The sequence below is a fragment of the Acanthopagrus latus genome, chromosome 14 (assembly GCF_904848185.1).
Source record: "Acanthopagrus latus isolate v.2019 chromosome 14, fAcaLat1.1, whole genome shotgun sequence".
NCBI lineage: Eukaryota > Metazoa > Chordata > Actinopteri > Spariformes > Sparidae > Acanthopagrus > Acanthopagrus latus.
In genome coordinates, this window is record NC_051052.1 from 11,469,726 (window position 1) to 11,495,539 (window position 25,814).

The window sequence follows — 25,814 nt, forward strand, 5'->3', positions numbered from 1 at the left end:
GTAACTGCTGTTAGCTAGTAACCATAGTTAGCAAGGCAGCTTGCAGTCCAGACTGGGAGGTCAGTGCACTGGCAGAGTGTTCATACCGCTAGCACAGGAAGTTTTTGCTCGCCACACCAAAAGTTGGACAACAAAAAACAAACATACAAACATGGTTCAGCTGCTGGGTTCACTTATTTCTCCTGTATTACATAAACAGTTGCTGCTGGACTGCCACAGGCCCAGTCTGATGGAAATATGTCTGATTGGGAGGGAGGCCAGATGCATCTGCCAGAGCTTCTGGAGCTCGTCTGGTTCCCAAGCTCACCCACAACTAAAGACTGCAAAAATATTGAGAGGTTAATCGTGCCGAAAAAGAAGCAACGTGCAAATGTTTTTACTTTGTTTTATTGAGTAATTTAAACATGTGCATCATTGAATAGATAGTAATGTATTCTGTCGATGTTGGTGTAATTGTGACCTGATCGGTGCGCTGCACAGGAAACCTGGAGCCGTTGCAGGAACAAGGAAAATCACTTCTGGAACAAGATTTCTTTTTTGTTCTTTTTTCACTTGTCAGTTTTTATCAGTTTCAGCTGTGTTTGCAGGTCGGCCTCATAAGCCTCTGGCCTCAGACATCAGTGGTACAATGACTGTCAGTGTTAAATACAGAAATACAATCAGCACTATCTGCCCGTTGTTCTGTATCCACCTGTCCGTCTTGAAGTAAAAAAACAGAATCAGGGGGGGTGAAATATCCTGGTGCTCTCCTCCTGTTCTATATTACAGAGGGGATTATAACAGTGAAAGCAGTATTTCCTCCTTTGTAGCTGTCAGGTTTGGATCTGTGTTGCACGATTTGCTACAGGGGATGTGACACGGATACCAGGTAATCCTCCTCTGTGAATACGAATTCCTCTATCTACTGCACGTCTCTCTCGATATCGCTCTCTCTCCTTCTCTCGTTCTCTCTGTGAGCGAGTGACCTACGGAGCGAGTGAGTTTCAAACTTTTTTTCTTGTATATAGAGTATATTGTAGTTTATTCTAGTGTTGGTGTGTACATAGAGTGTTTGGGGTTTTTGGGGAGGTTGTGTGAGTGTTTGCAGTCGGCCAGCGGCTGCCGCCTTAAAGTGGCAGTTGCACTCGGCGGGGTGATCACTTACACTCTCTGTGTTTAATCTCTCTCCTGCTTCTCTATCTTCAGCTTCATCGGCGGATAGTGAGAAGAAAAAAAAAAAGTTTGACAGTGAGAGAGCAGGCAAGAGAGGAAGCGTAAGGAAAAAAAGGTTGGAGGACAGAGACAGATGGAGGAGAGAAATTACTGCGTGAGAGTAAGGAAGCGTAATAAAAGAGATCATGCTCATATTCCATCACCTTTGACCCCCGCTGGCATTTCAAAACTTCTTCTCCTTTCATTCAGATGAAGACGCACCCTCATAAAGTATGTGCTTAATGTGTTAAGGTGCCTTGATGCACACTGACAGACTGTGTATGTACGCATGTCTCTAAGTGTGTGTGTGTGTGTGTGTGTGTGTGTGTGTGTGTGTGTGTGTGTGTGTGTGTGTGTGTGTGTGTGTGTGTGTTTGTGTGTTTATGCTGATGCCTGTGTGGGGCTATTTCTACCCAGCCATCAGGGGGGCATATACGGATCTGATATGAATGACAGCACAGCTCCTGTCAGGATTATACAGCAGCTGCCCTCCGCACTGCCTGAACATAATGACTCCGTAATAGACTTGTAAATACTGGACAAATGTGCCCGAGGGGAGGCATGACGAGGTACTACAATGAGAAGGGTCTGCGTGTGTGCCGGAACTCGGAAAAGGATCTAATATGAAGCATATTTGAAAGAGATGTCATATATATTTAATTTGCAAACACTGCAGGATAAGAACATGGACAGTTCCTGTCAGTTCTGGACTGTAACTAAGTAAATCTACTGAAGTGCTGTACTTGAATACAGTTCTGATGTATTTTACTTCATCGTATCCATTTTCTTCTACTTTATACATAAACTCCACTATAACATTTCTTGTTGTTGTTTGTTATAATGTTTTACTTTTTACTCATTACATTTATTTCACAACTTTAGTCACTAGTTACATTTTAGATTGTATATTGCATTTTAATTATCTAATTTCAGATTTAAAAACAAACAGACGAAAAAATATAAAAAACAAAAAAAATTCTGAATATATAATTAACATGATATCTTTACTTTTATCTTTACTATCTGCATCTTTGCAACCTCCAAAAATGACATCTACTATGAGGAGTGAACAGTCAACCTTGCCAAACATCTGGGGTTCTTTTTTTATTTGTTACCTAGAAAAGGACAGACTTCGCCCATATGAAGCACCTGGGCTGATACAGCCGCCTGCAATGACTGCAACTGTGCTGGTGTGTGTGGTGTGTGCGAAATCTTAGGTTGCCGTTCTTGAGATTTTGTTCAGATGTTCTGTATTTTGTATAGAAAAAAATGGCCACCACTTATTTGATAATTAATTCATTTTTTTGTGACACATATATGTCCAATTAGGTAATACGGTACAATGCAGAATTCAAGCTTAACAAAGATGCCGGAGCGAAACTTGAACCGGTGTTAATTCAGACCCGTGTGTGTGTGTGTGTGTGTGTGTGTGTGTGTGTGTGCAATGAGTTGTTGATGTTGTGACAATCAATAAACATTGTTGGGAGAAAAAATGAATATATTAAACTGGATTAATTGGATTTGTGGGTTTGAGTGAGTAATGATGCTTAACAAAATTCCCCGCTTCCTGCGTTGTTCATCTTCTTCATTAGCAACAGAACTAGCTGTGCGCATGCTCAAGGAGTAAGAAGACGGTAAAATATCGGAGGTGTGATTTTAATGAGGTGGTTTCAGGATCAAATGTTTTTGACTTTCACTTTTTGACTTTTCTTTGCCCTGTCTCATCCCCACTTTATTCCGAGCCGACTCTCCTTCGGGGTTCCCTGCTGAGTGAGAATTTTTTTTTTTTGCTTCTTTCTGTTGCTGCCCTCACCTTTCTCTCTGCCTTTTGTTCTCATTTTCCAATTCGTCTCTTCTTCTCTCTCTTTCCTTCGCCCCTCTCTCCGTCCACCCAACCTAAAACTGCTCATCTCTGGTTTCTCTTCTCCTCCCTCTGTGCCACACAATCAGAGACTCTCCCTCTGTCTGCCGGGCAGAGAGCCAGAATACCAATAAGAGCAATAGACCAGAGCCCTCTGACTCCCCATTATCCAGACTCAGTCTTCCTGTCTGCAGCACACACACACACACACACACACACACACACACACACACACACACACACACACACACACACACACTGCATTCTCACGTTCTAATACACCTCCACATGAATTCATGCAACAGGACAGTAGGACACACGTCTGCGTTCACGGGGTTGCACAAGCTGTGCTGCGAAATGTACAGAAACACACATCCATGCACATATTCCTCTTGTGCAGCGACACACACTGCTTCTTCAGTTGCAACCCCTTCTAATCAATTTGCACTTTAAAGAGATTCCCACCTTTTCCTCTGGTGTTCCCAAGTGCCCCCCCGCTCCTCTTTTCGGTCGTCTCTCTTTCTACACATCCCTTTCTTTTTATTACTAGTCATTTTCTTCTGCCCCTCTTTCTCCTGTCACAACCGCTCCCTGCCTTCTTTATCGCTCCGTCTGTCTTTGCTTAATGATGCAGTTCTCCTTTGCTCTCACTATTAAAGCTGCATTGCTGTTCGGCATTAAGGGGTTGCAGCATGCAGAAGCAAGAACTTGAAGCTACACATTGAGGAAAGACTCTCTTCCTTTCCAGTAACACATCTTGTAAAGCAAATTCAGCTAGAGGATGAAGAAAGAGGGTCAGTGTAAACATGATGCTGCAGGAGAAATGACAAATTCAGACATGAAATACTTTCCCCACATGGCTCGAGATCCCAAATTAATTAATATGTATGTGTTTGTATGTGCGCGGTGAGATAAAAGCGTGACAAAAAACCACCTTGACGGCTCAATAGCCTGCATAAAAACAATATTTTCCAGCATAATGTTCAGAGCCTCATCATCAAAATAATAAGTAAGCCACCCCTGGCTGGCTCGCCAATTCCGTTTTCTGCCTGCTGTGAAGAAACAATGCATTATGAATGGAATATATAATGTATTCTGTTATTTTTTTTATGATACTGCTTTTGTTCGTGGTTGTTCAGCTGAGACGTGGAAGGCAACGTGTGAGGCTGGATCCATCTATCATTGATTACCATGTGTAACCAAGGAAGTAAGGTGCAGGTACATGCCTTGCTTGCTCTAGGGCTGTTGGCACGCCTGTTGGAGTTGCTGCAGATGTTTGCGTGAGGGTGGAGGGTGTTTGGCATGTAAGCGAGACTGTAAGTGTGGATGTCCATTTGGGTAAAAAAAAAAACAAATGTCATCAAGCCAACACTTAGAATGCCAAATCAAGAAAGAAAACTCAACTCCCATCTGACTCATGATGTTTTCCTCCTAATTAAGCTTCCAAGATTGCATCCATGCTTACACTTGACTTTTGATTATTTCTTTCTCCAGCAGTTTTCCTTAAGGACCCTTAAAGGGCCAAAGAGATATTGAAAGAGCACCGGGGTCCTGAATTCCGCTTGCTTTCAATTGCAGTCAGTTGATTACTGAATACTTAAAAGTTTCATTCATTGCAGTGTTGCTCAAGACTGAGAATGTTAAACCAAAAACATCATTATCAAACTTTCTTTTGAGCATTTTGACATGACTAACTACTTTGATTATGTTAAGAAATAAAGCAGAACTTATAAAGTGTTGTCAATGTCTTGTGGATAACTATTTAACTAGAATAAATGTATCTCTTGAAAATGTTTGTTTCTTTCTACCCTCGCTGGTTTGCAAGCTGTCAGTACAGCCCTGGTGCAGACCAACGGGCCAAGCTGTTGTTTGTTTGTTGCCACTTAAATTAGGAATAAATCCATCTGCTGTTCATGAACTGTCAAGAAGGCAATAGCCTGTAAGTTGTATGAACATTACATGGTAAGATGTGTGTGACAAAGCCCCAAATTATGGCTGTACAAGATGCCTCCTTTTCTTCCTGTCTCCACTGCTTTGCTGTCTATTGTTATTATTACTAATAAGGCTAATAATCTGTTATTTCTTTGTGAGCTTTATATGACAACAAAGAACATAAATACACATCAGTAGCAATGAAGGGCTGCACAAACTGCCATCGGTTCTGATTTCCCAAACTTAATGAGTGAATCAGTCCGTACAACTTTCTGTTTACTCCTCTCAGTGTGTTCCTTAAACATCAGTGTCAACAGGAACTTGACTGGAATTAAAATGCAAAAAGTGCTTCATTTTTTTTTCCAGTTGGTGCGGAAGAAATGAACCAAACCACAAGTGTTAAAATGCCCTTTATTCCACCACTTAAGCAGTCATAATTAAGGCATTTTGATGGTTACAATAAGTGCTGCAAAGGAAGGACTCTTGGCACTGCTTCAGAATCAGAATCAGCCGAGTGTGTGCACACACAAGTTATTTGACCGAGGTTTTCAGTTGCTCCCGATGTTACACACAGTTGCAGTACAAGCTTGCATTACTTACATGTTCCTTCAACTACCCAGAACCGTGAAACTAAATCAAACAGTAGCTTTAACAGTGGGAATAGTGTTTTTTTAGGAATATTGCATAAACCAGTCTGATGTTGACCATCTCTTTTTCCTTTTCTTCCTGTTATCCTCCTTTTACTAGCACCCATAAACTATTGCTTCTTTTCCCCTTCCTCTCAGATTTGACATATTTCACTAATTTTCTATGTCCCCTCTTGTTCCAGTCATTCTTCCCTCCCTTCTGTAAATCTCTTTCCGCCTTCATGTCTTTGTTATGCTTTCAAACCCATAGTTCATTTTATTTGGTCTGGACAAAGCGGAAAAATAAGATATTTAGTCTTTTAGTTCTGGTCAGTTTCATGTTACAGATGAACCAGCGGTGGAAACTCTCCTGTATGTCACAAGGACTGACAGGTCCTGCATTAACAGCAGTCTGGAGGTCATGCACTGATTATGAGCATTATTGGCTGAGACTGCAACTGCATCCTCTATGCCATAAATAATGTGGATGGTAGAAACAGGTCATGGAGGAAGAGAAAACCACCTGTGCTGACCGTGTTTGTTTTTCCCTCAGCCTCTCCCTCTATCCTCTAGTTCAGGTGTCACACATGTTTTTACCTCCCAGACCTTTTGCTTATCTCTGCTCGAAATATCCATCAAAGTCTCCCCGGATCTCATATCTGTTATTTCCCTTCCTCAAAGGTTAACTCCAGTGGCTCATCTCGTGGTTCTTCTCCTCTACTTGCTCCTTTTAAACTCCCAAAATGAAAAAATGAAATAAAATCCAGTCCGCCACCACTGTCTCTCTTTCCTTCCATTCCTCCCAGTTGCTGCAGGGCTCTGTTAGCATTCTGTTAAGGTGCGGCCATAAAAGGTCACCTAGCCAGAGACTGAGCGTAAAGGGAAGAAAAGTTGGGTGGGTTCATCTTGTTACGTCACCGGCTGTCTGTGAGTGTCCACAGATTCAGTTCTCCTCCCTGATCTCTCCTTGTGAGCGTGAAAGCAAAACCTCTCAGTACCCACAAGTTTAACCCGTCTTATTCCAAATGTTACGTTTTGAATTGATTTCCTGTTCACTTGTTGTTCTGTGCCCGTCTATTTGTAGCTCATGTTCTAATGGATTTAAAGTTAAAATGGGAGTTTATGTATCCTGACAGATGTGCACGGCTAATGGAGAGAGAATGACCTTTCAGCTAATGGAGTTACAAACTGCCCTCTGATCTGTTTCCTACACCTGTGTGTGCGTGTGTGTGCGTGTGTGTGTGTGTGTGTGTGTGTGTGTGTGTGTGTGTGTGTGTGTGTGTGTGTGTGCGTGCGTGTGTGTGTGTGTGAGGGAGTGTACTGAGTGCAAGATTATGATTTTTGGGGACCAAGATCGAGGTTGAGGTCCTGCATCATCTGACAAAAACTAAGCACACTGAAAAAGATAATACGACTGGTTAGGAATGGCTGTAGTCCATAGAAGATCTTCACAAAGCAGCGGAGGACTTAGACTTGTTTGAGGGGCAAGGGTTGAAAAAATCAAAAGGGTACCAGCTGGAAGCAGTTGGGCACCAGCACGCAGACAGCGGGGCAGACTTGAGGGCACTTTATTACGTTATGTTTCCCAGGAAAGTGCAAGCTAGTCGATATTCCGTTTTCTCCACTGTCAAATTGTCAAAGGGCCACCTTCTCTTTTTGTTAAACACCAGCGGGGATGATCGCCCCCTCTCCTCCGCCCTTCCTCCCTCATCGAGTTCAACATTGTCACACAGTGTGTGTTAGTGTGAATGGGTCATACTTGTGACTTTGCATGTCAAAGAGAAAAAAACAAACAAGTAAATAAACACACACAGGAGGAAATGGAGGAGGCGTTTTCATTCATTTGCCCCTGCTTTTTTCTGGTCCCGTCTGAAAACGTTCATTTGTATTTGGACCGGAGGGGGAAGCATTGTGAAAATACATTTAGCGGGCGAGGAAACCCACAATCACAAATAGACATCAGTCTCCAGGAAGTCATTCATTCAAAAATCAATCGCCACAAACGTCTGTTATCTTAAATTGAACTGGGAATGCATACAAGCTGTGATAATGGAATTTGTTTCTACAGTGATTTGCTGGGCTGTGTTTGGACCCTACATTGTCATAGCAATGTACGATAATAACCCCAAGGCATTCTTGCATTGGGCACCGCGAGACCATAGCAGCGGCCATTATCGAGTAGCCATCGCGCATCTGTGTTTGTCGTAGGTTTTTAGTGTTTTTATTGCTCTCAATCTCTCCACTCTTTAACATCTGTTATGCGTCGTTCTGCTCGTCTACCCATCACTCCTTCCATTGCCCCACCTTAACTGATCTGCATTGCACCAGCCGCCTGTAACTTTTAGGGACGAGTGATAGGCCGTATCCAAACGCACCTCCCATCTCTTGCACTGTGCTGTGCGCAAAAAGGTTGGATGAAGTCAGGCATACGTTAGACCGTAATTACATTTTCCTCAGTTACTGTATTTTGACATACTTGCACTGCACTTTTCACTACACAATTCTCGCAACTTTGTCACCTCCTTAATCTCTCCCCTCCTTGCTCCCTTCCCCCCTTTCCTCCACTGCCAGCTCTGCACCTCTATGTTCGCTCCCCCTCCCTCCCACCGTGCATGTGATTTCATCCTTCATCTCCTCTGCACATTCTACTTAATACTTCTACTCTGCTACTTTTGAAAGGGAAAGACGATATTTTTTACTATCATGTCCTTGTCCAGTGTGTTAGGATTAAACTAGTGTTACAGCTGTAGGTAGGGCAAATGGGAAAACAAGAGATCAGACCTCACTGAATACACCAGGAGCAGAGCAAAGGCAGTTCATTAGTTTGATGCACACCATCCAAAGGTGCAAAAGGCTGACTTGATGGTGGGAAAGGGTCAAAAAACAGATAAGGGTAATCAGGCAAAGAAGTCTAGCACAGTTCACACAGAACACAGAAAACATAAGATACCCTGTACACAATAGTACTTCTCTTCAAAAATAACATCATATCATCATGTCAGAATCTAAAGAACCAACATGTAAAGCGTGTAGTTTGCTGCTTGTTGTTTGTAATATAATTGCTGATAAAATAGTGTCAATTATATCCTGGTGTAAGCTGGAATGTTGAGCCTTTTAGTGAAAAAAAAAAGAAATCATAAACTGGCACTTAGACGTGATATAAATACACTATGGAGGAAAGGCTAATGAGCGACAGGTGAAACTAATCAGGGCAGGGTAACACCATCACAAAGCCGGGAAAGACACAAAGGCAGCCGAAACTCAAGGCGAGATGAGCATTAAAATAAAACGAACCATTATCTGGAAACCTCACGAATACAGACATACAAAACATTATTATGATAAAGTGGCGTTTGACAGCACTCTTGCTAATAGCCTCTTCTAATCAAGAATATGTCTGACAAACAGGTGCGAATAGCACTGAGGCAGAGCTGAAAAGTGGGTAGAAACGGATGCTACAGCAACAGGCCCAGGGAAGGTGACACTTTTTAAAATTTGTTCTTCTCGTGTACCGATTTGCTTAGCCAATCAGAGGGATTTCTCTCACTGACTTGCTCCACTGCCTATTCCACACACTCACTCAGCCCAAAAAATGCTGACAGAGGCCTCACTACTTGAAATGGTGTGGTGCCACAACTAGACACTCACCGACGGTTCAGAAATTGGCAGGCGACCGACCATCAACAGGGCCCTTACTTGTCAGGTGGTGTTTTTTAAAGCATTGCACTGGTGCTTATGATGAAGTAAACGATCTGACCAACAGCCGTCAAGATCACAGTGACTCACCAAATACAGGGATTTCTAGACAGCCCTCCTCAAATTTAATGTTGTATTTCAGGAGGTAGTCTGCACAATAAATAAACAAATAGGAAGTTATTGACACTGTTAGTAACAGGAATAGACAAATGAAATATAAATTACAATGGCCACCTTGGTTTGTTGATTACCTGCAAGAATGTCAAATCATTTATGTAAAAGAGGGTTAACTGAGTTCCTCTACAGTGTCCATCTGCCCAGCATTGATAGATATTCTTTTATTAAGTCAAAAATGTTGTTGGCGCTAACGGTCCATTTTGTGGTGTGAAAAGCCTCAGGGAGAACCAGCACTCCATCAGCATGTGTCAGAAGTGTCAGACAGAAAAGTGATAGAAAAAGTCTTTCAACGACCCAAAAATGATCCCCGTGTCTCAACAAAGGCTTTAATAAAGCCCTTTCAGCTGTTGCTGAAATATTGTTTGAAAAATGTGTCCCTGATGAAGTCTTAAATTGGCTTTCACGGAATTAATTTATCATATTAATTATTTTTCCTCTGAATTACAAACAAGTACATCAGTTCACCATGGCTGCCATCCGTAGCGCCAACAAGGAGTTCATTTACATGAAAAATGCTCCCGCCTCAGAGTTGTTCCAGCCTCGAGCTCCTGTCATTTTCAGATGACAGGAGCTGATAATCTAAACTGTGGCATTATTTTAACATTAGCTGACAGTCTTGTGGCTGCATGACATGTTTGATGAAACTACAGAAAACCCTTCCCCATGACAGATAGAAATAAACTTTTTTTTTCCCTTTTTTTAAAAAAATGCACTGTAGTCTCAACTAATCTTATACTGCACCTAAATGTCTGAACAGGTCAATAGCCTGTGACCTCTAAAACAACATCAAGCAGCATACCAGACCTTCATGGTACACTCGGAATTAGGTTTAAGCAAGAAAACTACTTGGTTACTTTTAGGAAAACATTTTGGTTTGGGTTACAATAACTACATTACCTGCTTTAAGATAATGAAGTTGTGGACTTGACTTACGGTATGTTTATGTACGTGACGTAACTTAACTTTGTCAGTTAAAATAACTCATCCTTTGACTTTTCGTCTCCCGCTGGACATGAACAGTCCAAACCATCCATCCCAAACCTCCTCCACATGCAGACTTGTCGGTCTTTGTACTACTTCGCCTGACTTCCTCCTTTGCTGCCGTAATAATTCCTTCAGTCTCTAGAGGCCAGTCACCCAACCAGAAGCGTAAATGTGGGTCACCGTAAGCTGCTTTCACAGTTGACTTTAATGGTTGTTCTTTTCTGAAGATGGGCTGCGCAATGGCCAAGTCAATAAAATGATCGACTTTGTCGTCCTCATTGTGTCATGAACTGTTTGTGGTGTTCTTGCTTTCAGAGAGAAAAGGGCTATAATTTCCCTTCTCACCAGCTCGGTTGACTTCTTCCCCTATGGTACTGAGAAAGCTAGTTGAAAAAGTAGAGAAAAAAGCATAAGAGAGAGAATAAAACACATTGTAAGATGGGTGAAGAGGGGCAAGAAATGGTGTTCTGGAAAAGACGAAGGTCTGTCATTTACCTTTTCAATGGAAATGCTCCCACGCACCATTGACCTGAGCAAAAATACTCACCGCAGGCAATCCAAAAGGTTTATAACAGACCAGTCTGCTTTGGATAAACTCAACCTATCCTTATGTATGTGGCCTCTGCTAAATGTGTAAACATTTTAGACACTGGATCAAACTACACATTGAGTTGACATCTTCAATGAATCAAACATTTATGGCCCTCCTCTTCACTGATGATGCTATTAAATAGGATCAGGATGACTGACAGAATCTGAGTAATATCCAGATTTGTAGTTTTGGAGCAAAGCTGCTTTACCTTTTCAGGAAAGGAACCACTGGAACCATTTTCCTCCCCAAAATGGAATGAGAATGAACTGCTCTGACAAACACCGGCTAAATCCCTCTTTACCACCCACAGCCAGCAAAACTTAAACGAATGGAGTAAACAGTGGGCGAGTGTGAGATTAAAACCTACGACTAATCACAGTTTTACCTCTTTTTAATTGCCAATAGAAATGTGTACACAGACCGAGCTAAATTCATTGATGGGGTAAGAAAAGACAAAACCTTAAGCATTAAGCAGGAACACGTCTAAAGGAACGAGATGATAGAAATACATTTCCAAATCTTGCGAATCATTCCTGAAATTATGAGAAATGTCTGTGTATTTCTTTATGTTGCCATCAGTTTGGAGAAACAGCTATTAATTACCTATGTACCAGATGTGCAATGTGTGTGTTCAAAGCATGCATGAGTATAATCTGTATGTAAATTTCATGGATATATGATATTATGTATGCTTTTCATACGACTAATACTGTCATCAATTATTTATAACCGTATTAATCAATATTGGGTCTAAGGCGTCGTCGTCGCTTGCTGTCCCTTCTCTTCCTGCGCCGTGTGAGGCATCTGCTTTTACAGCCCATTCATGCAAAAAGTGCGTTTGAATTTGACATAAGACAGCGGAAAAAAAAAGAGAGAGAGAATGAGACACTTTGCAAGCTTTCGTCTTTTTTCACACTGGAATGCAAGCATGTTCTTCCCGCGTTACCATAGCAACAGCACCCCATTAGGTGGTGGGAGAGCGAGCGAGCGAACAGGCGGGCAGGCAAGCGGACGGGAGAGAGAGAGAAAGAAGGGAGGGGAAAGGGTGTGCAGAGGAGATGAAAGATGAAATCACATGCACGGTGGGAGGGAGGGGGAGCGAACATAGAGGTGCAGAGCTGGCAGTGGAGGAGAGGAGGGAAGGGAGCAAGGAGGGGAGAGAGATTAAGGAGAGGTGGTGACAAAGTTGCGAGAAAACGAAAGGAGGTGAGAGGGGAGGAGGGAGTCGTGCAGGAGGAACCCGTGTGATGCATTGCTCGGTGGCTCGTTGTTGTCAACTTTGTTCAACTTCATTCCAAATCTTTCCTTTTTTTCCAAAAGGATGTTTAGCTGTGATAGCTGGAACTCGGTACTTTCTCCAGAATTTTCAAATTAAAAGTCTTCCTTTTAACAGGAAGCATTGAGTTTTGTTGGCCGCCAGTTAAAAGGCAGTTCAGATATTTTTAAATCTGGGCCTTTTATTCACATCAATTGGTGTTTAAATGATACCTACTTAACTAAGGTTTTGGAATCAGTCCGGTAGATTGCCTCTGCCCGCAACATTACAAAACGATTCCTTACAGAATTAGATTTGTTGCAAGATTTGTAAGATCCTTTTTGTAACACTTTGTAACACACAAAGTCTCGCTCTGTAATGTCATGAAAGGTCAGTTGATACAGTTGTTGCCTCATCTAGATGAGATGTTGAAATCAGTTCCGTGACTTTGAAAAATATATTCTTGCCGGCTGTTTCACTGAGTAAACTCCAAACTCCTCTCTCCCACGCTGTTCACATTTCTGTCTCCGTCTTCCTGCGACAACATACCTCTTGTTAAACTTCAGAGTGAGACATCTCCTCTTGCAAAGACTCATGTTTTGTTTTGTTGGGCGACCAAAACCAAGGCCCAGGTTTAAAAATACAAGCAGTCCCCTTTAACATCAATAATGAGAGCGGCAAACAAGAAATTATCTTAATCTTGATCTTTTTTTTAATCCCCTTTGAAATGGGACAGCCCCTCAAGACCCTCATCCGTCATCAGACGCAACCGGACATTGACAATGTGTCCTCTTTAGCCGCGGTGATTTCTCTGGCGTCACTGTTGTAATTCTGCTGTTACCTCAGTGTCATCCTCCATTCACTTGACCGAGATAGAAAGTCGTGGCTGCTCGCATTTCATATGCAACTTCACGCTATCAATCGCGGCGTCAATGAAAGCAGAACACGACTTCATTACCTGGCGGTGCTTTGGGCTAACATTAGCACCCTGTGCTCCGACCCTGCTAATCTGCAATGATATTAGAGGAGCGGCGAAGTGCAGCAACTTCACTGCTGGACTTTGATAAAATTTTTAGCGGCATATGCCATGTGCCAAAAGGGGGGGAAGACGTCAAAAAGCAGAGACTATTGTGCCATGTAGCCTTGGCGCTTCACCTTTCACCTCTATCCAAACAGGAATTAGGAAGACAATACCCCGAGGCATGAATGCACAAAACACAGAGAAAGGGCTAAACGTTAGGGGCAGGTCTGTATTTCCAACGGCTCGTTATGTCTTCAGGACCAGACTTATTATTCACGACTTACTATCAACTATTTGGTTCATGACATAACACGCCTGCATAATCTCTGTCAGTGGCCCTTCCTCTTCCCTTGTCCATGCGTGGAAATAGATAGAAAAATACATGCTGCTTTGGAGGCAACGGAATAATCTGATGACCGGCACAAAGAGGAGGAGAGGAGGAGGAGGAGGGTGGAACTAAGGAGCAGAATGATGAAGGAGTGACTGAGAAAGGAGGGACAAAAAAGTCAGTGCCAAGTGAGAAAGTGGAGCTAAAGAGAGCGAAGACGAGGAGAGAAATGGACGGAGTTAAAATAGATAATTGGAGTGAGGAGATGACGGGATGAGCGGCGGCGGCGCGGGGTGGGGGTCGGCGTGAAAGCCGCGAGGAGTGCGGTGGAACGGAGGGGATATGACAGCGGCGTCTTTCACGGCGCCTGTGGAGCAGAAATGGGTTTTCAGATCACTCCGCTTGCACTCTGTGCCAATTTACATGCCTCTATGCCACCTACAGGCTGCACAGAGGGGGAGGAGGGGGAGGGGGGAGAGGAGACGAGAGCAACAGGGGAGGACAGAGGAGCTGCTACAACGGAAATGATGGAGTAAAGTAGAGGTGGGAGATAGTAGAGCAGAAGCACGTGGGGGGATTTGAGAGAGAGATGAGGACAAGAGCGGGGGAAAAAAGGAGAAGCGATCTCCTACACACTATTTTTATATGACAAATTTACTTTGCCAGATACATTTGGGAGGAAAATGTAATTGCTGCCTGGATTTAGATCCTTTAGTCAGGAGAACAAAGTCCAGCACCTTGACAGCGAGGAGCAGAGTTTGTGTCCAGCATCCCCTTCATGTTGCACTAAGGCAGCTGAGACTCTTGCTGGTCTGTGACTCCTGCCGCCCAGGCAAAAATGAACTAGTCTGCCTGGTCCTCCGTGTGATCATCAAGTCGGTCAGACTCTGCCAAAATGAAATGAAAATAGCCTTAAAGAAAATGAATGACGCTCACTAGTAGCCCCCATTATTTCTTTTTCATTATTACTTATTATTTCCAACAGATCTTATCTCACAGCTTATGGTCTCTTACTACACCAATGCTCGTACTTTTTTTTTTTTTTTTCTCACTGGTGAATCTATTTTTAGCGGCGAATGTGAATGAAATACTCGCACTGCCGAGCCCTGTTTATGATACTCCTGTGAGATCATAGTGTCAAGTCCACGCACTGCTACCCTGGAATTGTCTGGACATCGCCCCGAGGAACTGCAAGTGTGAATGCAAATATCCAAATCAGTTGGCCCGGGCTTAACCCTGCCAGCGCTCTGGTACAAAGTCTGTGTCCCATTGATCCCGTGTCTGTAAATAGAGCGGGTCATCGTCCTGCACAGCAAGTGAGCGTGTGAGCGTAGCTGCTTTGTTCCTTTTCAAGCTTTAACACTGTTGATATCAGCAGATGCTTCCAAATTCAGGTAGAATTTTCTCAACTGGCCCGCCTCCTTTTCCTGTGCACCTTTCTAGGTGGATAAACCACACAGGGTATTTTCTGTCGCTCAGAGCTAAGGCTGGGTGTCATTTAAAAGATTTCAAAAATGTTACCAATACTTTGGCTTCAGTACTGTTTCCTGAATGATTTTATGAAATCCGTTTTGTATGTCCTAATGCAATCATTTGTCAAACGGTGAGCCCTGTCTCTCGGCATAAACTTTTTTCCCTGCCTGTCTTGAGACAACCAGTCATCAGTACCAGCATCTCCTGTTGTGTATTACATGTGTGAAAAGCCAAGTCCAGACAACGTCCAGACTCTGGACTCCAGATTGTCAAGACATTGCTCAGAGTTCATTTGGGTAAACGGCTTCAGTCAGCTACAACAAAGTCCTCAGATTTCACTGCTTGGTTGGATTACTGTTTTATTGCACGCGACTGCTTCAGAATCCTAATGAGTTCATTTTGTCACTTTAGTTTCAAGCCGAACAAAAATCATGCACAGCGGTGTAATGCATCCTAAATATTGAATGCAGACATTCTCATTATATGATTTCAAATTTTCAAATATCCTTGAAAATGAAAATGTGCCATGTATCCATATTTGAAGCTAATAGCCGACTCTGAGAGGCTTTTAAACAGAAGTACTGCGAAGAATCCATTTGAATTCATTGGGTTATATTATGAAAATGTTATTTATTGAGTTGCCTGAATATAAAGATGTTAATCAGCCTCCAAGAGCATTGAACTGCATGGGTAGTGATTAGTTTGCAGAAACCTTTATAATTATTTGTCTTTTTACGTTGATTAAAATATGATAAGTAGTATGGGCTTAGTAGTGTTTGCTAATCCAAACAACTTGTGTGTGAAAGTAACTTTTAGGAAAGGAGGGGAGAAGAAAAGGTAAAACTGAAATTAAAAACAAAACACCCAAAAGAGGAGTAAATATAAGATATGGCTGATATAAGCCCCGGGCTCAAAACCTTCTCTGTGGCTGAAAGTCAATGATCAAAACCATGTTGACGACCACACACCTCCCTCTTCTGCTGTGATGAAACCTCCCTTGCCAAGCCATACCACCGCATCAACATGCTCAATATAGTCATCACAAATGAGATCCTGGTGAAGCAAGAGAAAGAGCCGCACATCTCTTGTTTTCAGTCCTTTCTCATGTAATTGTCAACATCTGCGTGTAACAATGTGATTTTACAGTTCGTTTCGTGAAGTGCGGCATGTGGCGGAGAAACGATGCTAAGGGTTTGATAATTAGATGAAGAGCTCTCTCAATCTCTCGATATCTGCCTCAGTCTGCTTTGTATTTGTTCCCTCTCTCTGTCTCAATCACATAACATGACTATCTCTGTGTGCTCGCTGCCTGTGTCTCCTCTGCCGTTACCCTCTGGCTCCCTCTCATTTTGACAAACTAGGACATGAAAATAAGCCTCCGCAGTGCCAGGAGAATGCTAAATACAGGGCCTCTTTTCTTTGGCAGTGCCTCTTTAATCAACTTCCTCTTATCTCTGCCTTGCATCCCTTGTTTCTCTCTTTTCAGAACGTAATGGAGGAGAAATCTGTACACCGCCAACGTCTTCTCCTCTCAGCACTCCTCCTCCACCTCCTCTTCCTCCTCCGTCCTCACTCGCTCGTTCGTTCGTCCGCCGTTGTGTTCCTCGCGCTCCTCCTCGATCTATGTCGTTCTTCCTGCCACCTTGCTTATTCTCTGCCACGCTGTATCTGTTTCTGTCTCATTTCCTCATTCTTCCCTGGCTTTGTCGTTCTCGCCCCTTGTCTATCTCCCTCATGCCTCGCTGTCTTTCTTCGACTCTGCGTCTCACCCCTTTTTGCCCTCCAGTTCCTGGGATCCCTCTCCTGTTTCATACATCCTTCTCTTCTCTCCCCTGCGCCTCCGCAATTGTCTTGTTGCCCTCCTAAAGAGTATTACAGTGTGCGCTAATGTGCCAGGCAGCATGGTTCAAGTTGCACAAGTATGATCCAGTACCCCGGGGGATATTCAGGTACCAAGAGGTGACAGAGATTCATCAAGCGTTATAGCAGTCAGTGCATAAGATACTGTAAATACTAGTATTATCACCGATGCACTTTATTGAAGCAGGGACCTTGCCTTATCAACATTTACGCTTATCAGCCCCAACATTAAAAAGCACTAACAAGTTGATAATTTTGTTACAATGCAATGTTCTGCAGGGAAACCTCTGGTCCTTGTCACGCACCGCCCACACAAATACAGTTGCAGACCAAGTACGCTTCATGGCAGCAGCACTCCTCGATGGCAGTGGTCCTCTCTGCAGAACAACTACCCCTATCACACCATAATCGCGTTAACTTGACCTCCAAATTCCCCAGATCCCAATCAAGCATCCATAGAAAAAGTCTGATCCACGGAGTACCTATTGGGGATCAAACTTGGCTCTGACCCATCGTAGCATTAACACAGGACCTCTACGGGTGTCTTGTGTCTGGCACCAGGGTATTGTTGGCAGATCCTTTGAGCCCATGGGTTTGCGAGATGGACCTTATTTGGCATGTCTTACAGATGCTCGATCAGGTTGGGGTACTGCCATCTGCAACCCAACCCAATAGCCTGAATACATTTTGCAACATATGTTTGTTTGTTGTGACAATGCTGTGCTTATGGTGTGGTTAGATTTTGGGCAATTTATCATGATTATAGTACCATTGACTTGAAATGTGAACATGTCAGTGTTTTGCAGGAACGTTGCCAATATTTTCTTCTGGCAGCTGGGCCACCATCAGGGGGGGCCATCACCATGAGGACGTGCACTTGGTCTGCGACAGTGTGTTGTGCGTCAGTTGGAATCTATATGAATGCTAAATTTTCCCAGCAAAACATTGCATTGTAACAAGAAACTCATTGGGTTTACCTTCTTTCTTTGCTTTTCTTTCACTCCAGCTTCCCCTTACTCTTTCTGTTAACCCTCCTTTCAACATTTTCTCATTTTCTCTCTCCTGCTTTGCAAACTTCAGCATTGACCCTCCTCTTCCCTCCCCAACTCTCTCTCTGGTCTCTCGCTTATTGATTTGACCTGTGTGTTTTGTACTTGTGCACTTGTGATGGTCGAAGTGGCATGTATGACTTCAAACGTTAAACCGCAGAAATTTGTTCGATTTAGCTGCAGATCACGGCCCCTTACAAGCTAGTTATGCCCTGAATAGTTATCCACTATCTGCAACTGGGTTACCATAGTAACATCATTTAAATGTGGGTAGAAAAACCGATGTGCTGTGCTTGTGTCCGTGCATTTCAGCAAGTCTTCATTAAAAGTGGCTAAAGCTGAAGTACAAGAAAATGCCCCTTTTTCAACTTCTGTTTATTTGTCCATTATTTTGTTTAATGACAGATGAGGTCAAGTTGAAGGCTTGACTAATGATGCCAAAGAACAACAGGTTCTTTCTGAGGTCTTTGTTATTATTAGAGAAGATAATTAACGCTGTCAAATGCAGTGAAGTGCAGTATGAATAGCTGCCATTCCCTGGAGTGACATTAGGTTTTCCTTATGCATTGACTGGATGACAGGTCATCAAATGATCATGATTTACCTGTCATTATGTCTGACTTCTTGGTTTATAGTAATAAAAGAAACAAGAAATAGTACTAAAACTTCCCAAACTTGTAACTAACAACTATTTAAGTACAGCTTCATCTTATCAATTTCATCAAAGACTTTACATGTTTGCTTTTTTGAGAAAATCCATGATCCATGAATGATATGGACTGGGAAATTTCTGCATTCAGGGTGATGTGGCATCGACTGAGCCTTCTTTTTTTTTATTATGAACCATTTCTTACTGCCTGAGTGGATTCAATATTGGCTTGTCTCCTGCAGTTGATTGTCTGAACTGGTCCAATAAAATCAGATACAGGAGAAGAAAGTTAAGCCCGATATTTGAGTAATCTGCAGATTTCTTTTAAATCTCTCACTGCCTGACTCTCGTGCTCAGAAGTCTCTTTTTTGTGATACTGCCTATTGTCATTGCATGTCCGCCACCTTCAGCTGGCGGTGTAAAAAATGGCTGTAGCCAATTACTCCCTGAAAGGGGTCAAACTCATGTCAAACACAGGTCCTCCCACTCTCGCTCGTTCCCCTCGCACCCCATCCCCAACCCCTATACTGAGCTCTCTCGTCTCCATCAGGGGTCAAACATTACACCGGTGCTATCAAAGAGGGTCAAACCACCCTGTAACATGTCAGGTCGAGGCCTTCCTTTCTCGCTTCTGCTTCCTCCTCCCCAATTCCTTTCACTAGTCTGCCACTCTGTGTCTGTCTTCTCTTTGTAATCCTTATCATAATAGAGGGATTAAATAATGTATTAAGCTGAGCCATATTGCAGATGTCCAAGGGATGTCACAGAGTGGCTTAAACATCGCCCTTATGAATGAATGTTTTAAAAGGGTAAAGGGTTTCTTAAATCCCGCAGACGCCCTGCCAGTTCGGGAGCAGGGATACGTCCAAAGGGCAGGAGACAATTAAACCTGTGGATTTGATCCCTGTAGCCGAGGTACTGTGGCAGATGGGGATACGAGAGACTGAGCGAGGCTGGGTGATGGATTTAGGTACTGTTCGCAGACTGAATGGAGAAGTCTCTGAAAGAGACAATCGAGAAATCTGAAGAGGAGACAGACTGAAAGGCAGACTCAACAGGTTTCCGCAGCACCTGGCAACGCTGTAATATTCATCTCATAACAGAGGCGATTAAGAGGCATTATATTAACACATGGGATGAAAATATGTCTCTGTTATCAACTTCAGTGGAATGAAAGTGTTACTTCACGTCAGTTCTCTGTTAGGAATTTACGTCAAATTGAGAGGAACCATCTTGTATATTGTTGTATATTGTATATTATATGTATATTATAATGTTTTGGAATGAATGACATGGTAAAAAATTTCCTCCAGCAATCCATCCAATAATGTTAAGGCATTCCATTCGAAATCCCAAATGTGACCCCCATGGCAGCATTTGAGGTAGAGCCAGAGGACTTCTAATAAGTAGGATTCATCCTCTGAGAACCAAAAAGTACCTGTACCAAACTTCATGGTAATCCACCAGATAGTGTTGAGATCTTTAGCCCTGGATCAACGTGGAGAAGCAAGCAAGATAGTCACTCCAATGCCTAAAGCCGTGCCACTAGCAAGGTTTAAAAAAAAAAAAAAGGTGGGGAGGGAGAGTTCTATACAGTTTTATATTAATCAGGTACAAATTAATGCAACTGTGGATCAGTCCTGTCAGACTCGAGATGAAAAGACGGACAATAAGTAGAAACATTTGCTAAAGCGTGGTGTGAATGGTTGTCATTTTTTTGGATAATAGGGTGCGAAGGGTCATCTCCTCTTTTTGTCCTGATGTCTCCTGGTGATCATCGAGGAAACAAAAGACCAGCAGAATAAGAAAATAATCCCGCTGGTGCCAGAGAGACACAATGAAAGGAAAGACGGCACCTACTTCACAGCTCTCATTACAGATTGTTATTGTACTGCAGAAACAGCTTGTTTTGTATTGTGTCTTGGTTAATTAGTGATTGTATCAGAATATAATAAGAGTCAAGGGACCTGACCTGTACCTCAGATGGCTGATGCCTCAGTGTTTGAAAATCACACGAATTTGCAGGTTTGATCTCATAATTCATGTAAATTGTGACGTAAAATGTGATCTAAAAAACAGGCTCTTACCCATCACAGCTGTTTTATGTGATCAGCTACTGTCTTGGCAATGTCTTTGAGGATAAATTACACCAAATGGAACCTTTTTATCATTTAAAAAACCTTGAGGGGAAAAAAATCTCCTTGGAGCATTAACACCTAAATGAGATTTCTGAGCTTTCAGAAAATCAAAACATTTCCTTTTAATATGCTCGGTAATAAAATCAGCATCGCGTTCATTATCAGAGAAAGTGTTGATTTACTGAGTCCTGGCCCATGTTTTTTATATCTTTGAGATTCTTCCCACAAGAAATTACTATGAAATCGAAGGTGATGTGATTAAATTTAAGTAGGTTCAAGGCAAATTTATCCTCCACAGGCAAATTGACCAAACAGTGTTATGGCAAATCATCTATCTGGTGTTCTCTGTGAAATCCTCCACAACTCTCCTGTGCTGACATGAATACATTCCTTTAACTTGAGTTTCAAATGTGGCGTTAAATTGCCCTTTTTAGTTCTGGAGTGGTATGAATGTATCAGGGGAATTGATGTTAATATTTGATATGTTAATATTTGTTTTGCTGTCAGCGAATGAATAATGCAGAGAACTGAACTGAGGACTGGCACACACTGGTGTTTTCATTGCCGGATTCATAATGATTGTTCTCTGAGGGCTTTTATTTCTCCCTACGTGGCCTTTGGTTTTTTTGGGGGCTCAGCACAGCCGTTAATACCACTGTTAGCTGCATCACTAATTCACAAACACAAGAGCAGACGGAAGTAGGCACACACGCACACTTTTTTATACACTCGCGTGTGTGCACACACTGGCGAACAGATGCAAACCCACATTGGGTGTGAAAGTTCAACCACCAAACACAAAAGCATCTCATCAAAACTCAACATTTTTTTGTCTAAACACACAATAGAGAGGCGGGCCCACATATGAATGATGCAGCCGCCGCGCAGATCAAAGCGTGCAGCACACAATCTGAGGTTGATTGTAATTTTGTGTTAATTTCCATAATCACTACCTTAATAACATGCTGTTAATTCTGTATACTTTGGCCTTTATGCTGCAATTAAGAGTAACAATGAAGATTACCATAATCACGTTTGAAAATGCACCGGCCTCGTGTTTCACATGTATGCATTTGGCGCACTATTCACATCATTACACTGTAAAATGATTTCCACTCTGCCTCTGACGTCAGTGATAGGTTATCAGACGTACCTGACGATAAAGCCATGTCCAGTGGTCCCCGTCTCCTCTTATGCTTAACTTCTATTCCGAAGACAACAGACAGAGAAAAATATAGCAACATGGCAACAGGTAAACATTAAATGGGAATTGATTTGTGTTCATTCCAGTCCAGTATCTTGAGGATGTTTTCATGTTGAACATTTCAGCACACCAACATGTATGTCTAGTTCCATGTATGCCTAGGGGCAGGAAGTAAGGGTGTAGAGTTCAAGGTGTTGCAGCAATTGCAGTGGAAAAAAACAAAAGACATTTGCCAAGTGTTGTGTTGGGAGGGCTCGGTGGAATAGAGGCTAATCTGCTAATCAGAGCAGGCTAGCTTTGGAGGATAGAGAGTGGTGGAGAGCCAGACCTTCTGGAGGAATAAACAACCAGAGTCGGAGGAGAGCCCACAAATGTCCTTTGTGAAAAAAGTGTTACAATGCAATGAAATCGTTTAAATCCATACCTCTAACAAGAGCATTATTGTCGTTAAGTGGATTATAAAGACAGAATGATGCATTCAAAGGTGAAAGGATTAAAAAAAACATATATCTTAAAGGTGAAAATACAGGATTAATAAATGGTAAAAATGTTTAAAAAGTCAAATGTTCATTATCTTAAGGGCAAATCTACAGTATCCAGGGCAGTGAAAAGAATTCACTGATGACTGTACTCGACATATTCATCCATTCTACATTTCTGTATTTATAAGAAATGCTATTAAATCTCATTAGAACAGCCCAGAAGATAAATGTTGACAGAGCCAAACCTGAGTGCAAATATATACAAGTCACAAATCTACCTAACTATAATGAAAACAAAAAAAAATGACATGAATTAGTGCATTTTTTGTTTATCCACTAATGAATAAGTTGAGCTAATGGAAACTTAACTGCAGCTTTAAACACAGAACAAAAAGCAGCCTCACCCCGCGTGTTATGTGTTTTATGTGTGACTGACCAGTGTGACCACATTAAAGTTTGATGGATCTTCGTCTAATGAGGATGGACTACTTTTGACCCGTGAGCATGCTCTGGGCCTTCTGTTTCGACTCAGATGAACACTGTAAATAAACACTTGTTAGCACACTTAGTTTTAATTAACTGGCTCAAAACAATAATTAGCATATGAGTTTTATTAACATGGAAGTGGGCCATCAGCATCACTCATTAAGTAAATGGAATGCTGACTTGTTTGCTGTTCGCGGTCTGATTTGATTTTGACATGATAAGCCGAGGAGTGGAAGAGGGAGTGGGGAAAGAAGGTTAAATATGCAAACGACCACTGGCGAATAAATAAAAACAACTATTCTCCTGGAGTGAGAAGGCATACTGCAAGTTTAATGTTTACAGTAGTCAGAAACTTAAAAGAGCACGCTTACCTAACCGTAACTTCAAAATAAACCTTTATGTTTGTCTGATACTGATGTATATATATATATTTTTATATTGGCAATATATAAATCAATCATTAGGCCAAATATCAGATGACATGTTAGATTAGCTGTATTCTAAGAATACCCCACATGTCTTTATTATGGCTGAGACAATTATAGGAGACACTGCTTGATCAGCTGAATTCTCCTGAAAGAATTTTATCGGGTCGATTTATGCTCCCTATCCTACAGCTGTATACTATTAAAAGTAAAAAGAAAAAACTGTATTGACTCAGACCATTGATAAAGCAGTCTGTAAAGGCAGTTAGATAAAGAAAAAAAAGTCTGAAGATGGAATGGGAGCCTTGCGTAAGGCTTGACTGTATGATCAATGTGCTCTTCGAGAGGTAAGTCAGGACGGTCCGCACCTCGATGCAGTGTCCGTGGTGTTAAAGTGCAGCCCAGTTGTCAGGATAACATGTTGGCACCTAAATGGTTCTGCAAACCACTTGGACATTCACATTTGTATCTGCTGTAGGCTGCATATCATTTTGATATTTCAAGTTCACTTTACATGTTTACATTCATGTCAGGAGGTGGAGGGAGGGGAGGATGGTGGAGTCAGGCGAGAAGGCCATCAAGCCAGTGACCACAGTTCAAGACTGTGTTTCAGCATTTGTAAGCGTGACATCCCCGGATAAGCATTTTACAACTGGATATTTTTAAGGAGGCCAAGGGACATCTCTACCCATATTTCTGTATATTTTATGGTATTGTCAGGTATTTCATGCTAAAACATCACCTCTTTCCAACTCCTGTAACCGAGTGGTTTCAACACATCCTTTTGCGTAAATGTACATCGCCAATATCTATTCTGGCAATTGGCTTGAAGAGTGTGTCATTTTTTTTAAAGATCAAACATACATGGCTTCATTGCAACGCAACTGGGAACATGACTCCCAGAAATAGCGATGAAAGTATATAAGTTAACCCTCGGTCCATTGTTAAATACACTATGTGCTGTATGCTAATGTGTGTGGGTGGCTTTAAACAGAAAGTTTGGATGTATTACCTGCATGAGATTTCATTTTGGAGATGGATGACTGTGTGTTTAGGTGGGGTTATAGCAGTTGCTGTGGGTGTACTTCAACCGTGTGGGCCTAGGAGAGAATCTCATTTAGAAGATGTAAAAGAAAGAAATAAAGAAAGCCTTTATTTTATATTGAGATTATGTTGCTCTATGTCTCTTTGAATTCTCTCAATTATTAGCAAGCAATAGACGCAGTATCTGATTACTGTCAGTTGTTTGTTTTCATCAACAGTGAATTTGAACTTCGGCAATCGATGAACTACACACTGCAACACCGAAGGGACTGTTGTTTGGTTGCTTTTTCGTCCGTTGTTCCATCCATTTTCACGCCTCCTCACCTACACATGCTCCACCCTGAACAGCTGTGTGCCATATGTACCTCGCATGCATCTCTGGATTGTCAAAGTGCTACAGAACGGATGTCCATCACTGTTGTTAGATTGACATCCCTTTACCATGACAATAACAGCAGAGAGGAGCTCGCTGAAATCTCTGTACTCCAGTAGTTTTGGTAGTGTGTGTGTGTGTGTGTGTGTGTGTGCATGTGTGGAACTGTTTTTTTGATTGACAGCTCTGCGCTAGTGAGGCTGGTCCACCGCTGTGAGGAGACCACTGGAGAGGAGCAGAAATCAGCATGAAAGCAACAAATTACACACACACACACACACACACACACACACACACACACTCTCTATACGGTACTCTGAACTACACATATACATAAAGGCGGAAAAGTGTAAGCACACACGAGTTCCCAGAGTTCAAACCCATGTGCCCATGTGGGTTGCTCAAAAAACTCTTACAATTTTTTTTTTTTTTTGCTCTTTCTCTTTCTTACTATTAATTCTACAAGCAAATCTGGTGTCATTTAGTCACACACACACCTTTTTTCCCTGTTTCAACCCTGAGGTCCAGTGTGTCATAATGTTACGTTGAAATAAACCTCACATTCTGCTAGCTTCTACTCGATGTTGAAAAGCCCTCGACAAGCCCACTTTCAGTAGTTGATAAACGGTCATGTAGTGAAAGCGCTTATCAGGCTTGTACTAAAGCATTCATTTAAACTCTTCATGAGCTGAATGCAAGTGCTTTTGACCCTTGAATTCTTTACCATTAGTTGCTTGTTATTCTTACTAATTCGAGTGAATTAAAGGCCCCGTGTGTAGGTTTAAGTAGCAGCATCGAACTACGCAGCTGCAGATTGAGCACACCTTGCCCTGTACTACACTACAGCAACTTGAATTGCTTGAACAACATTTTTATGTTTCTTTAAAGAATACATCTACAAGCTTGAGGAAAGGCGCACAATGAAAGTATCTGTTTTCCTTGGAAACATTATTATGAATGGGGAAAAT

At 42.1% G+C, this 25,814-nt stretch overlaps 1 protein-coding gene across 22 annotated transcripts in view; it reads left to right on the forward strand.

The window, feature by feature from the left end:
• Positions 1 to 25,814, forward strand: part of grm8a (glutamate receptor, metabotropic 8a) — a 453,766-nt gene that overhangs the window by 313,868 nt on the left and 114,084 nt on the right. For 2 of the 22 annotated variants that reach the window (XM_037121966.1, XM_037121964.1), the window contains exon 16: positions 20,423 to 21,369. The exons of 13 other annotated variants lie outside the window; for them this stretch is intronic. In XM_037121966.1, the coding sequence (XP_036977861.1) occupies positions 20,423 to 20,468 (46 nt within the window). In that variant the 3' untranslated portion in view covers positions 20,469 to 21,369. Of the gene's footprint in view, positions 1 to 199; positions 584 to 4,191; positions 4,254 to 4,549; positions 4,585 to 6,291; positions 6,312 to 20,422; positions 21,370 to 25,814 lie in introns of those variants that run through there. 7 more of the 22 variants (XM_037121957.1, XM_037121971.1, XM_037121972.1 and 4 more) reach the window with 7 other exon arrangements.